The 15287-nt window shown below is 42.7% G+C and overlaps 2 protein-coding genes and 1 long non-coding RNA gene across 5 annotated transcripts; 2 read left to right on the top strand and 1 right to left on the bottom strand.

Annotated features, from left to right (window-relative positions):
• The first annotated feature begins 1816 nt into the window (after positions 1 to 1816).
• On the top strand, positions 1817 to 6937 carry slc25a55a (solute carrier family 25 member 55a). 3 transcript variants are annotated; one of them, XM_029501787.1, is made up of 10 exons: positions 1817 to 1935; positions 2456 to 2573; positions 2701 to 2826; positions 3293 to 3348; positions 4639 to 4729; positions 4812 to 4930; positions 5056 to 5248; positions 5354 to 5508; positions 5601 to 5676; positions 5769 to 6937. In XM_029501787.1, exons 2-10 carry the CDS (start codon positions 2554 to 2556, stop codon positions 5926 to 5928), a joined length of 996 nt encoding a protein of 331 aa, XP_029357647.1. In that variant the 5' UTR covers positions 1817 to 1935; positions 2456 to 2553; the 3' UTR covers positions 5929 to 6937. The 3 variants fall into 3 exon arrangements, with proteins under 3 accessions (XP_029357647.1, XP_029357645.1, XP_029357646.1); XM_029501785.1 differs by having other exon boundaries at positions 5053 to 5248; positions 5769 to 5928; XM_029501786.1 differs by lacking the exon at positions 1817 to 1935 and having other exon boundaries at positions 2554 to 2573; positions 5053 to 5248.
• A 674-nt stretch (positions 6938 to 7611) lies between these two features.
• tspan2a (tetraspanin 2a) lies at positions 7612 to 15199 on the bottom strand. The gene is made up of 8 exons (XM_029502883.1): positions 14982 to 15199; positions 12669 to 12771; positions 9616 to 9713; positions 9145 to 9219; positions 8972 to 9064; positions 8817 to 8888; positions 8620 to 8703; positions 7612 to 8542 (listed from the first exon to the last, which is right to left on the bottom strand). The coding sequence occupies exons 1-8, from the start codon at positions 15093 to 15095 to the stop codon at positions 8477 to 8479; spliced, it is 705 nt and encodes a 234-aa protein (XP_029358743.1). The 5' UTR covers positions 15096 to 15199; the 3' UTR covers positions 7612 to 8476.
• LOC115044054 (uncharacterized) lies at positions 9740 to 14249 on the top strand. The gene is made up of 3 exons (XR_003840762.1): positions 9740 to 9821; positions 12624 to 12812; positions 13646 to 14249. It is a non-coding gene; the product is annotated as an uncharacterized LOC115044054 (long non-coding RNA).
• Positions 15200 to 15287: the final 88 nt, after the last annotated feature.

Below are 15287 nucleotides of genomic sequence, written 5' to 3'. Positions count from 1 at the left end.
TAGCACCATCATCAGGACAACATTTAAATTTTCCCACTACTTTCATTTAGTGTAAAGTACCTGGAAAGTAAAAACATTCCCATCATACACAGCTGCAGTTTAGATTCTCTGGTAGTTAGCTAATGACAGACGTAAGTTGCTAAAATAAGATGTGCTAAGCTCTCAGGACCTCTGTGCCCAAATACACCCTAACAGAGTGACTAACATGGCTGACTCTTGGTCTTGTTTAGTATTTGTCTGTTGTACCTTTAACTCAATTGGCACTGGGACAAATTTCCTTTCTGACCACTGATGCCTTTTGCAATTTAGTTTGATGTGCTCGCTATAATTACTCTAAATGCACATGAACAAGAGAAATGAGACATATCACTGACTATCCAGAGTACAATTTGCAAAACTTGTTGGCACATGTCACATATAGTTTCTTTCTTTTTATTTATAAAGTAACAATGAAGTTGGAACATACATTATCCGATCAGGTCTGATCAGGTCCTGAACATCTAGTTCTCCAGAATCCAGCTGTCAGCCCAACCTCAACAGAGATCACTGACCCAGAGGGAATATAGTTACAGGAAGTGTAGTTTGGAAACAGCAGAGTTTTGGAGGAATGGTAATATAAGCTTTAACATGTTTGGCAGTAACTCGATGTTTCTTAGATTTAAACGAAGGGACACTGACACACTATGATGCTCATTTAAGTAGGAAATACCCCCCAGGCACTGCTGCTTACTAGGTATCAGCCCTGCCTCATGTTACACAACATTTCTACATAAGTTAAGCAGGAAATGTAAATGGCATGAATCTACTTCCTGGGCATACACTCGGCTAAAAGAAATGCTTCAGATACTTGCAATGCTAATGAGATCCACCTTGTAGTTTTCCAACCCATGCAACTCATACTGTGAGAATTTGTAGGTGAAACCAATTCAGTAGAATTCACCAATGTCTATTGAGTGATTCAATTGGTTCCCTTTTGTTTTTTATTTAACCTATACAAGAGACAAGGCACGCCAGCCTTGGTATAAGGCACAAAAACGTTTTTTGATGTCACCTAAGTTGACTCATCTTCGGTGAAATTTATATTTCTTATGCATGAGCTTGCAAAACCATACAAGTGAGAACCTGCCCTGCAGATTCCTGGTAACAACTCAGAAAAGACACATTTGTTTGAAAACATTACAACAGAAAATGACAGGCTGAAACCTGTTTTGTTAAAAGCACGCAGTGGAGGAACCATTCATACTATTACTTTTCTCACATAACATGGGCAATTATACAGTTTAAAATGAGTAATATTGGAATGCACAATATTAAATAAAACATATCTTTTATTATGTCGTCTAATATCTCTTCTACTGAGAAGAGTAACTCTGCATTTTGTAACATTTGTTGAATTATGATTTACTTCCGATCGGCTGAGCAGACGAAAGAAGAGACCACTGACTCAGTAAAGGAGCTTACCAGAGTGAATATCTTACATGGCCCTGGGTTTTAGCTCCGGGTTTTAGCTCTGGACCAAGACCAAATTAAAGTTGACTGCCTGGCTGATTTTGGACAAACCCATAAAAACCCGATCGAGCCTGTTTAACTTTTGTGTAGCTGCGTTTGAAACCTCACATCAACCAAACTCAGGCTGAACAATGGGGTCTTTCACCAGCCTCGCGATCCAAGACGCCGTCTGATTGGTGGATCGGTTTGATTGATTTGTCGGGACTCGAGGAGAGCCAATCAGATCATTTGTTGCAAATTGGCTCGGCAAAACTCACAGTTAGTCCTGGTGGTGGGCGTGTTTTCGTCGCCCCGCCTTCCGCTTAAACTGCAGTGGAAATTTCCAACCTGACACTCAGACAGCCGGCACTACCGACGGTACAGACTCTACTGACACTCCCGGTGACTGCTCACAGCAACCTAAAACCGAACACACACACGCTGTCGGTGAGTCACAGCCCTTCCTTTGTGTTTTAGACGGTTCAGTGTTTGCTTTGTCTCTGTAAAGTTGCTCTGGATGTCGGTGATTGTTCAGTAAGGCCGTCCGTCTCTCGGCCTAACGGCCGTTTCCCTTTACACCGTCTTCATCGTAAAAATGCCCTTTTTTTAGTGGATGGTCTTTACAGCCACTTTATTTATCAATGCAATAGCTTTGTCTTCATTCACACATGCATATGTATATTATTTATGAATTTATTTGTTTATCTTTGCACATTTCGCTTTGCTGCCCCCCTCCTTTTTTTTAATTCACACCAAGAATGAATGAAAGACGCCAGTGTCCATATTTGGTGTTCCTGTTTCTGCTCAAAGCCACGCCCCGCCGGTTGTACTACTCAGATGGCAGACTACGTCATAGTCCCGTGACAATATGAACTAATCTGTGGGCGGAGCCACTGTCTATATATCCATCAGTACTGTCCGCTCATTTATTCCCACACAGCTGACCGGTGTCTTCATCTCCTTCCAGATCTATTTATTTATTCTACTGAAGCACACTTGGATCTGACAGATCTACATCACTTCATTTCTGCGCCTTCTTAATTTGTCACTTATCTCAACGTCGTCATGTCTCAGCAGCAGATCAGGTAAGTCTTATTCTTTGTTTGATTATGAAACTTGCCTCTGGTTTCATTATGAAACTCCTTGTAGTTGACTGCCTGTACTTCACTAAACACAACAAAACTTGTGGTACTTTTTGTTCTCTCCTCTCAGTCTCCCAGCCAAGCTCATTAATGGCGGTATTGCTGGAATTGTTGGGGTTACTTGTGTCTTCCCCATTGACCTGGCAAAGACCAGGTTGCAGAACCAAAGACAAGGTCAGCAGGTCTACAAGAGCATGTGAGTATTTATAGTTCCTGCTCACAACTGTTTACTGTTGGTGTACTATAATAATCTGTACTGTTTCCTACATCGCTTTACACTATACCCACTATGCCTGTCTATAATCCAGAATAATTATTGTAATTATAAATCTTACACATGGGCATTGGTTTAAATGTGAGAGGTGAGGGATTGGATAGCCAACACAGTGACCAGTCATGCTTGCCATTCCTGTCAAATGAGGCCATCCAGCTCTTTGCCTGCCTTTGGACAGTTGATTTATGGCTCCATTTATCATCTCTGCATGTATGTTTGCTTAGAGCAGTCACACTAAACTCACATTAAACATCAGGATAAATATACAGCCTCAATTCTTGTCAAATAATGAAACACCTGTGATATACATACGTACATACACACACATGCATATAAATACCAGGCTATATTCAGGCTGATAATATTTCCTTGCTTCCTCATTCTATAGGATGGACTGCCTTATCAAGACAGTCCGGTCAGAAGGCTACTTTGGCATGTACAGAGGTAAGAATTATAAAAGTCTGAGTATTAAAAACCTATAGTCTAGAACATGTAGAGGAGCACTGGAAGTAGGTGATGGAATTTTCTTTTTCCTGTGGGGAGGTTGGTTATGATTACGACTCCTAATCTTTACTGAGGGCTGTAGTGTGTATCAGTGCCTGGATTGATTGATTTTTATTAAAAAAAAAAATGATGTCAAGAGTTTGAATAAATTGAAAAAGAGATGTAGTCAAACCTGTCGTCATTCAAAATGAGTTTGTAGCCTTAAGCTCTGGTGTATGGGGTTTTCTTTTGTTTAAATTTTTTTGATATTCGTATACATGCAGTCAGTAGGAATATGCATGTCCTGTCTGAATGAGTTCACTGATTTAATGTAAAGAAGGTAAAGTCAAATCTTGTGGACATAGATTAATATGAGGAAAATGGAGACCTTTAGTCTTGGTCTCTGCCTATGTGAGGAATGCTGTTTGTTTGCATCTGTGTTTTTCATATTACAGACTTGGGTCCCCTGGGATATTGAAGGCTAGCCGATAAGGCGCAGCCACGCTGGAGGCAAATCATTAAATGGTTCTTACAATATTGCTCTATTTAAAACTATAGGCACACGTTTTTTGTTTTGCCATCTATTTGTCCTGTAATTTGACTAGTTTTCAATAGCTACTTTGCTGTCTCTTCTCTGTCCTGTCATTATGTTGTCCCTCCTCATTCTTTTGACTATGGATTGCACACTTTTAAGACTTTGGTTAAAATGTGTCTGTAGTGTCTTTGGTTTTTTGTTTTTTTTTGTCTCACAGATACATTTTTAAAGTTCCCTGAAGTGCTTTCAGTTCATAGTCTGGGGTTCTGTCTGTCCTTTTACTAACATCTCTGCATTTCCTCTCTCATTAACCCGTCCACTGATTTGTAGTCATTCTCTAAATGTACATGCTCTCTGAAAGTTTTCTCCACACAAAGTGGACACTATCACTATAAACTGACTCAATGAATTTCTGAAACTTTTGCATTGCATCTTCCTCTGGTATTCTTTCACCTCCTCATTTCCTCTCCCATCTTGTGTCCTGCTCGTTTGTCATTTTCTGTTTGAAAATATACATTTTCTTTATGTAATCCCCCTCCATCATTATTACTGAAGCTACAGTAAATTGATCATTTGTCCTGTCTGTGTGTAGATTAGCCATACATTGGCCTAATAATATCCTGATTTTTGTAATGATAGTGGTGGGGAATGTTTTATCACATGAACAAAAACCTTACTGTGAATGTGTTGTTAACTGTGTCTCTGTTTCTCCTCAGGTGCTGCTGTAAATCTGACACTGGTTACTCCTGAAAAGGCAATCAAGCTTGCTGCCAATGACTTATTTCGCCATCATCTTGCCAAGGATGGGTGAGTAAAAGGTTCTTCACAAACCATTTTATGGAATTACAATCACTGGGTTTTACTGAATATGTATCTTGTCTATCAACAGAAAGGGGCTCACAGTGTTCAAAGAGATGATGGCTGGTTGTGGTGCAGGAATGTGCCAGGTCATTGTTACCACCCCCATGGAAATGCTCAAGATCCAGTTACAGGATGCAGGCAGGCTGGGTAAGTCGAAGTATGAGTTTCATATTTATTTATGCCCCAGTAGTTTACTCACTGCTAACCTTAACCCCAGTACTGACACGTATGTGGTGTATAAACGTGTGTTTTTTCTTTTTTCTTTAAAGCAGCCCAGCAGCAAAAACCAGTCATGATGTCTCCCACAAAGCTTGTGGCCACTAACACCATGCTCAGCCGCTCCTACAACTCTTGCACAGTGGTCTCAGCGCCACGAGCTGTTTCAGCCACGCAGATAGCGAAAGAGCTGTTCCAAACCCAGGGCATCCAGGGACTGTACAAAGGTTTAGGTGCAACACTGATGAGGTAAGACTCCCGCTTTCTGCAGATGTCACAGTTGTGAACTTGTTAGAGCCATTCCTTTGAATGTGAGCGTCAGTATGAAACACCACTTTGTTTTATTTCTTTCAGAGATGTTCCCTTTTCTATTGTTTACTTCCCCTTGTTTGCCAATCTGAACCGCCTGGGACAATCCAACCCTGGGGAGTCTTCACCGTTTTATTGGGCATTCCTCTCAGGCTGTGTAGCAGGATCTACTGCTGCAGTGGCTGTGAACCCCTGTGATGGTGAGATTCAAATAAAATATTGATCTGGGGGATTAGTCGTACCTTTTGTGCGTTTAAAGTGTTGTCTCACTTGAAATTTCCGTCTTTTCCAGTGGTGAAGACGAGACTGCAGTCGCTGAACAAAGGGTCCAGTGAGGAGGCATACAATGGTGTTGTGGATTGTGTGAGGTGAGATACTGGAATCATTCATTGCTGTAATTTTATTTTTTTTTCTGCTTTTGAGCTTGTGTAGAATTAAACTCCTAACTTTGTCTCCACAGTAAAATCATGCGGAAGGAGGGACCCTCTGCCTTCCTGAAAGGTGCAGGCTGCCGGGCTCTGGTCATCGCCCCTCTCTTCGGTATTGCACAAGTTATGTACTTTGTCGGTGTTGGGGAATACATCGTGGATAACTCACCTCTAAACCTGCTGTCAGCATGAGGCCTCATCGGGTTTTTACGTGGGACCTTCTGAGCATAAATAATGGAACATCTGGCAGCTACATACCATTGGTTTACAGTCGAAAAAAAATTACACATAGCTTTTTTTGAAAAATGTCAAAAAGGCTTCAGCATGCAAAGACCCGCAATTTCATCTTGTGTATGGTCTGATGGCCGTGTTGCACTCAAACACTTTTTACTTCCTCAGTAGGCTGTAGCCAATGTTTGCTCAGCTGTTAGCCTTACCGGGACGCAGAGTTGCAGTGTTATTCTTTCTCTGTCCCAAAATGTTTCCCTCTGTGAGGGAGGGGAGCTCACTCCGTTCTGTGTTTTCCTCTGTTGATATTATTTTATATGTTTGAGCAAGAGTTTAGTTTTGGTGCTAAATGCAAAAGCTTGCAGTACTCTTGTCTGTCTTCCTTTTCCATTATTGTCTCATGTTAGTCTTTCAGGAAACAAAGGCTTGAAATTGAGGCGGGCATTATGGTGCCCAATTTACAGAGATCATTGCAAATCTTTTTATTATTGTTAACATTTTTATTTTTACATGAATCTTTAGAAATAACTGAGTGTACATGTTTAGTTTGAGGGATCATGAACTTTCTGGCTGACATGGGACCATATGGGTTACCAAACCGTTACCAGCATCCTCCTACATACTTGATCCTAGCTCTAATATTTCATTATTAGCTGTGAACCACAATAATTTTTTTTTTATATTATTATTATTATTATCTGCAGAAATTTGGCACAAATTCATGCACATTTATATTATGTCTTTGTGACATAACATTTGTTTAGAGATTTACATATGCATACCTACAATTTTAATTTAAACATACATTTTTGGTCCATGCCTTAAAATATATGATTGGTATTTATCTCTTAAGGAACAATCTCATGGTCAAAAAAGCATTATTACTCTAATGTGAAAAAACTGTTACTCTTTGTGTTTGTGATGGCTTTTTGTACATATGTAAATATTACATAAAAATCTTTAAATCCACTCATTATGTGTTCAAGGATCATTGACTTAACGGCCTAGTGGGGGATCATTTTCAATCTACAGGAGGCAGAAAAACAAAATGGTTACTGGAAGGTTTTCTTAAACTACTACAGATGCGGACACATGATTAACCCAAAATGAAGTGAAGCTACCAGCAGTCCTGCCCCTGTTGTAGTGAAAGCATTTTATGTGCCGTGGAACCGCTTGTACTAAAGAACTACACCACCAGTCAGCTTTACACTTTAAACTGTTGGTAGGAATATGATATTGGAGAAAAATATACTGATACTGTTCAGTGTAATATTTCACCTTAGAAGACTCATTCTTCTCCGTCAACAGTAAACTTGCTTTTAAAAATAAAAAATAGATTCTGAACATTAGAAATCTGGGGAACTGGGCTCTTTGTGAGCCGTATCTGCCACATGTGCCAAAGCTTAGTTCCCTGAACTGACCGGCATCACTTCGCTGCGGATAAGCAACGTGGTGTCGTTCTGCATGGCTGCCATTTCTTGGCAGTGAGTTGGCACGAAGCACTGACGTGTTCAGGAACTTTACTGACCACAAAATTTACATTCATGGGACTGCACCAATCTGAGTGCGACCTCAGACGCCTCCCACCACTGTCAGAGTGAAACACTGCAGGAAAGAGAAGAGCCAAATGCATCAATAAAAGCACCCAGTTTGTTTTTTTTTTATTATGTTTAACAGTATGACATAAGCTATATTATTCCAGAATTCATGTCTTATTGGAAAACCAACAAGATTTGCATCCACAAAATTTACACAAATTGCAAACTAGCTCACTGTTACAGTTCACACAGTGTTACTCGTGACCTTTTATATGAATTTGGACATTTACAGTGTCAGTTTGTCATCAGACCTTCCTAACCCTTTGGGTTGATAATCATCTCTACGCTTTTTGTATTGTGCTTTGAAGAGGCAATCCTTCAGAGTGTGGGCAGGGAGCAAGCACAGTCTGTACAAACATCGTCAGAGTTCACAAGGAGGAGATAAATAGTAAAGTAGCTGGCGGCTAAAATGTGTGACTAAATAGGCACATGAAATTTAAGAAAGGCAAGTCCTCAAAACATTCAAGCACACAAAGTATGACTGTCATTGGGTCCTCCAATGGACTACAGAGCGAACAGAATGAGTAATGTTAGGAGCAGATGTGTAAAAGAGGTCCATATTTACAGCAGACCCTCCTCAGCCACAGCCTTCCTGTGTTTGAGCTGCAGGGTCACCGGGGAATGTCACAGCTGTGCCAAAAAAGCGAAACGTGTGTTATGGAAAAGAAGAGAGAAACGAAAGCGTTGTGTTTCAGTGCTGGTGGAGAAGGTGTGGAGATAATGATCCAGCGTGTTGTGTTGTGTTGTGTTGTGTTGTGTTGTGTTGAGCGTGCAGCTGCTGTGACATCCCACCATGTCGGCCTTAACTGCGGTGGTTCCACTTCCTCTGCATGGAGAGCTTTCTGAGCCTGTGGTGGTCTGGAGGGAGTGTGTGTGTGTGTGTGTGTGTGTGTGTGTGTGTGTGTGTGTGTCTTCTATATAACCTCCCTGCTGTTCCTGATGGCACAACACAGCACCATACTGAAGATCATCCCTATGATCTGAAAACACACACATTTTAGGGACATGTCAATGGAGAGTTTGCATCAACCGACACACACACGTTGTAAATTCTCACCATGACTCCAGCGACACCGATCCCAACGTATCCGATGATGTGCAGCTTTTCGTTGAAGAAGTCCGTGATTGCCGACAGGCAGTTCTGAAAGCAATCGTTGTGAAATTTAGATTCGTAATTACGGATACTGCACCGAACTGTGAGGCTTCACTGCCACCGTGTGGGCGTGGCGTGTCACTGCAGGTGTGCCGGTTCACCTGCGTGTCCCGGGCAGCGTCGACACACAGCTCATCGGACACTTCTGGGATCGACCCTCCGCAGCAGTTCAGCTGGAGGTGAGAGGAGGGACCCTTTAGCAGCAGCAGCATCGACCACGTCAACGTTGTGTCAACACAAGCCAGGCTTTACTCACGGTTTTGTGGTAAATGAGGGCGATTGCAGTGCTGTTGGAATTGCTGGAATCGGCAAAGGAGGTGCTGTAAAACTTTTGGACCTCTTCAACGATCTGTTATTGAGAAACAAGATAGCAATCGATCACTTCACCCACAGGTCTGAAAACAAAATGAGTTCGTTGCACGTCTGTACCTTCTCCTTGTTTATGAATCCGAACACGCCGGCGGCAATCTCTGCACCAAAGATTATCATGAGGCAGGCGAAGAACTGCGGAGAGCAGCAGAGATGTTGTTATGGGCTTCTAGTGAGAGCTGTCTTCATTACACTTCATTTTACATGTCACGTATTTCCTTATGCCGATTAAAAGTAATTCACTGGAAGTCGAGCAGTCAAACTTGTTCCCAGGTTATTAGTACCTAATCACTGACTTCATAAGGTCTTCAGGAGCTAAAGATTGTGTAACATTTACTTCCTGAAATATTGGTGAAGTCACTGTTTTCAAACTTTGTATGACATACATGCCCCCTGCAGATGCTGTAAAAAAAAAAGTACAATATTATCAGCAAAGTCTTGGTTGTTTTCTCGACATAACTTATTGTCACTTAAATAAGTTCAACTCCACATTCTTCCCTCAGCATCATGAGAGGAAACACTTGAACTCACCGATGCAAGAAGACACTGAGATTCACGCACGGCCCCAAAACACCCAAAGAAGCCGACAATCATCATCAAACCTCCGGCACCAAGAAGGATGTACACAGCTGAGGAGAGAGAAGGGCAGACGGAGGAGTGTTTTCTGCTTTCACACTGTGTTGGTCCGTTAAAATCAACCAGGGAATGATTCGGGAACAGCCTTCATAGACAAAGATGTAATTCTGCTGTTTTATTTTTCTGTCAAAAGGCTGCAGCTCACAGCATTAACTGAGGATGGCAGCATTATCCGGCTGCTCCTGTCTTTCCTGAAGTGGGATTTACAAAAGGACCCTTGTTGTGCTCGACTGCCAGCAGAAGTGTACAGAAGTGTAGGAGGAAACTTCTTGAGTAGCCTAAAACCTCTGAATCGCCTCCCACATTTTACTCTGATTATCTGCCTACTCTGCCAAGGACGAGTTTAAAGCTCTGAGCTGAGATGAAAGAAGTCTGAAACAAAAAAAGTCATTTTGTTTTTCCTTTTTTCTCACTTGATACGTAAGTACAGATTAGCGTTGGTGTATAAAACCAGAACGTCACTGATGTCCAACCGATTCCACTGCGAACGGTGAAAATAGATACCTGCAGCAGGACAGATCAGATCAGAGGTATCAGATATAGGACACATGGCTGTACATGGCAGACTGCAGCATCACAATTAAATCTGACCTAAGGACCTAAAGCCAGCTGAGAAACACATTACGATCTGCACGGCCACAGATCACAGCAGGTGACCACATGCCGTCTGTCTAATTTTCAGGCATTTTTGATAAACTCTCCCCACCCCGCCCCCTCTGTGAGCCCAGATGATGTCACCTTCTCTGCCGAGGCCTTTAGGCTGTAACGATACACCGGGCCGGGCCCTGAGGTCACGCTAAGGGCCTAATCAGTGACATAGACAGCAGCCCTGCAGCAATTTAATTAATCCACATGGGGGCCTGCAAGCTGTTGTTTTGCTGCTGTTGAACAAAGGGGAGGGTAAAGAATAGGTGAGACTCCTGAAGGCAGTCGGAAGCAGAGCGTCTGAGTTAGCAATGGAAAATATAAAGAGCCAAAACAGCCTCTACTGTATCAGAGGCCCGATCCGTGTTACTGCGGCACCTCCTCAGATGTCTGTAAAAGCCGCTGGCAGGTAGCAGGAAGCCTCCAAATTAGTGACCACAAACGTCACTTGTATAGGCACACAACGGCTGTTTACTCGCTGCGACACACAGCAACACAAGGTGACACAATGGAAAGTGCATCACCCGTGTTATGGTCTGCTGAGTCGCAGGCAGACTTGTTGTCAGGGCTTCTCTGTGAGGTGATCTGCACCCTGCTGGTTCGATCGGTGGTAGATACATTTAAAACTTTCACTCTTTCATAGAAGTCTTCTGTTTCCTAGAAATTCTCCACCTGTATCAGTGCAAGTGTTATCTCAAGGTTTTAAACATCCAATTGTTATTGTTACTGATAAACTAGTGAGTAGGTCGCATTTTAATGATTGTACAATCTGAACTGAAGCTGAAATGTAAAAATGGAGTTTCCTGTGGACTTCTGAGTGACAGCAGAATTTCAGGAACTTATTATACCCTGAACGAGAAAAGGTCCAGGAGGAAAAAGAGCAATCACAATCTCAATGCCTTTTTTAATTTAAAGAAGTAAAGGTACAAGAGAAAATGGAAATATTCCACTAATGTTAAATAAATTACAATCAGGAGCAAAATGTGGATAAGCACGCACAAAGAAGATGGATGAGACAAGCTGGGCATTTAACATTTGCATGTCAGTTTCATCCAAATTGATAAAAGATTATCGCACAGGCTGCACTTTGCATGAATATGCGACTGTTAGAACACAAGTGGGGTTGTGTGCTTTTCTACCGGGCGAACTCGGACTCACAGCATGACACGACAACTGCCACCAAAAGCTTCGACTCTGGCCACCTGCCCCACCCAACCTGTTACTCACGTCCTGAGGGGGGACAGCCAGTTCCATGAAAGCACAGCGGAGATCTGATGAAGTGAAGTCACCATTTTAGGTCATGGTCTGAACGGGAGTAACAAGAATAGGCTCCTTTCTAATCATCTGCTCCTACGCACAGCGAGGGAGACTGGCCCTATTGTGTGGAGCGCTGCAACAGCACTACACACTGTATGTTTTAATCAGCCACTGTGCGTTTTTATTGGGATCTTCATTCAATATCTGTCAAAAGCAGAGCACAGAGGATATGTCAGAGGGCGACACAGAGCTGTGCATTGAACAGCTGCAGGCTCTCGTCCGTTTGTCACTGTTTGCGTGATTGATCGCTATAAAAAAAACAAAACAAAACAAAGCCATGAACCATTTCAGTAATCGTTTGACTTCCCTGCTAACTTCGCAGCACCACGAGCGTCCAGCTGCGAGACGAAACGACATCTCTGAGGACTTGAACGCTTTCCCGTGAACAGCCTCAGAACTGAGGATGTAAACTGCAGTCAAAGCCACTCAGGACTGTCGCTCGTGCATCATGCAGAGAAAGTGATGTAAAATGTGCCTGCTAGATGTGTGTTGCTGTTCAGTAACAGCTGAGCTCCAGTTCTTCCGTTAAAATGCTGGCGAGGACTCCCCCGGGAAGTTAACACAAACTGATGACATCATCAGACCTCGCCATCGGATCTGCTTCTTCCACGTAAAAGACACACACTTGGGGGTGTATGTCAAATTTACACCTGATGTTCCCACCGTGCATTGACTGAATGTGTTTTCTGGCCTTCAAACCGGTTTCATCCAGATGTTTACACGTTGGCTTTGACAGGAAACTAAAAGCAGTCGAATTCCTGCATATAAATCAAATTTAAGCTGCTTTATGGCCGATGAATCTGGAAGACCTCTTCTTCTTCATACTGACAAACTAAAACCCAAATTGCTGAAGAAAGGTTTTGCTATTTCCAAAATGAAGGACGTTCGTTGTAAGAGACAACTTTCCTAAGATGTCTTAAACGTTTGTTTATGATATGCAGATGGAAGAGGAGGTGTGAGTGGAGGCTGCAGGAGCTGTGACATACCTATGAAGAAGGATTCTGGGGCGTCGTCATCCATCAGGAGGTCCACTGTTTCTGGGTCGAAGCGGAGCCAGAGTCCCACAGCCAGCACCAACAAGCCAGCCAGCTGAGAGAGGATGAAATATAGACTCAACGCCCACCACAAGTGTACGGTACACACTTTTGCGGGACACACAATGTGCAATTTTAACAGTTCCTTGATGTACAACTCCAGTGTTGACGTGAAGTGACACCTTCTGGTGACGAGCTCTCACTGTTGCTGCTTGTCTGCTCACGCGTCACTTCACGGTTTCAAAGGTGCTTTCGTGCTTCAGGTGAGCATAATTCTACCCGTGATGCTTTTTGTGTGTCCCTTAACACTCAATGGCTGTTTTTTTTTATTCTTCACTTTCATTTTAACACACCAGGAATGTGAATCACTTCACATGAGCAACCGAAGGTTTTTGAAAAGCAGAACAGTTTGTCTTCAGGCTCTGAGCCAAATATCGCTGCGCAGTCCTTTAAAAGTCCACTAACTTCTCTGTTTCAGATAATATTCCCACGTATTCATCTGTTTTTCATGGTCATGTGTTCGAGCATTAACTAAGACGGAAAACAAGATCTCAGGTGTGATACAGCTGATGGGTTTGTCACAAAACTCTGAGGACACCATTGCTCTCTGAAAGAGCTTCAGCAGAAGTAATCAATTGAGATCAGGCTGTCTCGTCCATCTGACCTTTGACTCACACCTCACAAACATAAACCACCACCGTCCCATTTAACTAAAAGAGAGATGAAGTCCATGCGTTTCCATGTTTTATAGTATCACAATTTTTCTGAATTATTGTTTTATTACATGAACAAATAATCAACTCAATTACAACCTCTATGTTTTTATCTAATAGTAGTATTACGAGCTTTGATATAATTTCGTGTTGAAGTGGGAACTCTAAGAAAAATCTGAAATCCCATCTCTAACCAACCGGTCTTTGTTCTTTCAGCCCTTTTGTGCTGTCAGGTAGAAACGAAAGACTGAAAAAGGAAGTGAAAACCGTAACGGCGGCTCCTGTTTCCATATGGACCATCAAAGTGTCGTGGCTGAACGTCAGCATTGCCATCAGCATCAGTGGTCCATCTCCCAGGATGCATTTCAGCCACAGGCTGTGCCAGCCTCACAGCGCCTGGATGATGTAACTCACACTGGTATTGGCTGCTTGTTTGGCTCCGAAGCCCAAAATGACAGCGTACTGTACAGTCCTTCTGGCGCCGATCACAACGGCTTCACTTTCACTCCCAAAACTGTGCAACAAAGAGGCCGCTGTCCTTTTGGGTGACACAAGTAATCATCTTGCAGAGCAGCAAATGAGTGGATGCAGCAGCTGAAACTCATACACACTGTATCATTTAGCAGTAAAACGTCTGCAGCCGTCGCTGCAGAAATATTTCATCCAACAACAGGAACACTGATCAGCCACCTTTGACAAACAATCGTTCTCTGAAGTCACATCACATGACGGTTTGTCAGGAGTGTGGATTCTGATTTTTTTACTTCGTAAAACCAAAATAAAAAATGTTGGCCTGTTGTCCAAACAGCATGTTGACCAAAGAGCTGAAAATATTTGTCTCTTTCTTTTGATGGTCACATAAAAAAAAATAGTTTTTAGTTTCTATCAAATGCATATGTACAGATTTCACAGCTTAAATTTCACACGTAACCTGATTTAGTTTGTGTTTTGTTAGTTTGTCTTCCTTTCTCAGCCAGTGGATCCAAATCTGGGAGCTGCGAGATACATCTGAGAGGTTATGAATCTGAACAACAGAGCGTGAGCAGGTCTGTTCCTTCGTGTTTATTCGTGTGTATTTTACAGTTTATGAAACTTCTTTGGTCTCCTGAAATTGCAGCTAAAAAAAAAAACAAAAAAAAAAAAACATTCCCATCACCTAAATGGATCAAAACTAGACAAGTGACTGTGCAGCAGATGGAGCCACAGGTAACGCTGTCTGAGCAGATATAAGGTGGTGGAACTGAAGTAAAGACTAAACCCTCCATGATGAAGCCAAAACAGATGTAGCTCTGTGTGTGTGAAACGAGAAGACCCTGCACACTCCCAGAAAGTCACAGCACGAAGCCAAGAGGAGCAGCTGTGTTGGGAAAGTAGCATCCATAAATCAGACTCATCATTGAAAACACATTTCATAGATGGAGGTGATAACAGATAAATAAGGAGGAGGTGGAGGAGCAGGTGGATGGATGAACACCTCCCTGCTCCTCCACCGAGTAAATGAGAGGATGTTCATCACAAACAGGACATCCAGATAATCAGCAGGCGGACTCACCCAGAAGATGAAGTTGAAGACAAAGAGCAGATATTTGACACATTTCATGCCGCCCTGCACTTTGCTCATGGTGCCGCCCGACGTGTCTCCGGTCCACAGCCGCTGCTCTTTCATCCAAATCGTCTCTGTCTGTCCTTCAGTCGGACATTAACCAGCAGGCACCGATGCTGACAACACCATCCACTCACTCACAAACGCACACAAACGCACACAAACACGGGAGGGCTGGCTGCTGCCGATCTGGTTGTCCTACGTCGCTTTGCACCGCCCACCTGCGTGCGTGCGTGCGTGAGTGCGTGCGTGTGC

The sequence above is a fragment of the Echeneis naucrates genome, chromosome 5 (assembly GCF_900963305.1).
Source record: "Echeneis naucrates chromosome 5, fEcheNa1.1, whole genome shotgun sequence".
Taxonomy (NCBI): Eukaryota; Metazoa; Chordata; class Actinopteri; order Carangiformes; family Echeneidae; genus Echeneis; species Echeneis naucrates.
The sequence above is the reverse complement of the archived record's forward strand: the minus strand, read 5'-3'. Positions and strand labels throughout refer to the sequence as shown.

Coding starts and splice junctions, on each gene's coding strand:
- slc25a55a (XM_029501786.1), top strand. CDS start 2,554: ATGTCTCAGCAGCAGATCAG. Junction 3,349..4,638: donor CTACTTTGGCATGTACAGAG/GTAAGAATTATA, acceptor GTTTCTCCTCAG/GTGCTGCTGTAAATCTGACA. Junction 5,677..5,768: donor GGTGTTGTGGATTGTGTGAG/GTGAGATACTGG, acceptor TTGTCTCCACAG/TAAAATCATGCGGAAGGAGG.
- tspan2a (XM_029502883.1), bottom strand. CDS start 15,095: ATGAAAGAGCAGCGGCTGTGGACCGGAGACACGTCGGGCGGCACCATG. Junction 9,220..9,615: donor CTCAGTGTCTTCTTGCATCG/GTGAGTTCAAGT, acceptor TGCTCTCCGCAG/TTCTTCGCCTGCCTCATGAT. Junction 8,704..8,816: donor ACGCTGCCCGGGACACGCAG/GTGAACCGGCAC, acceptor GATTGCTTTCAG/AACTGCCTGTCGGCAATCAC.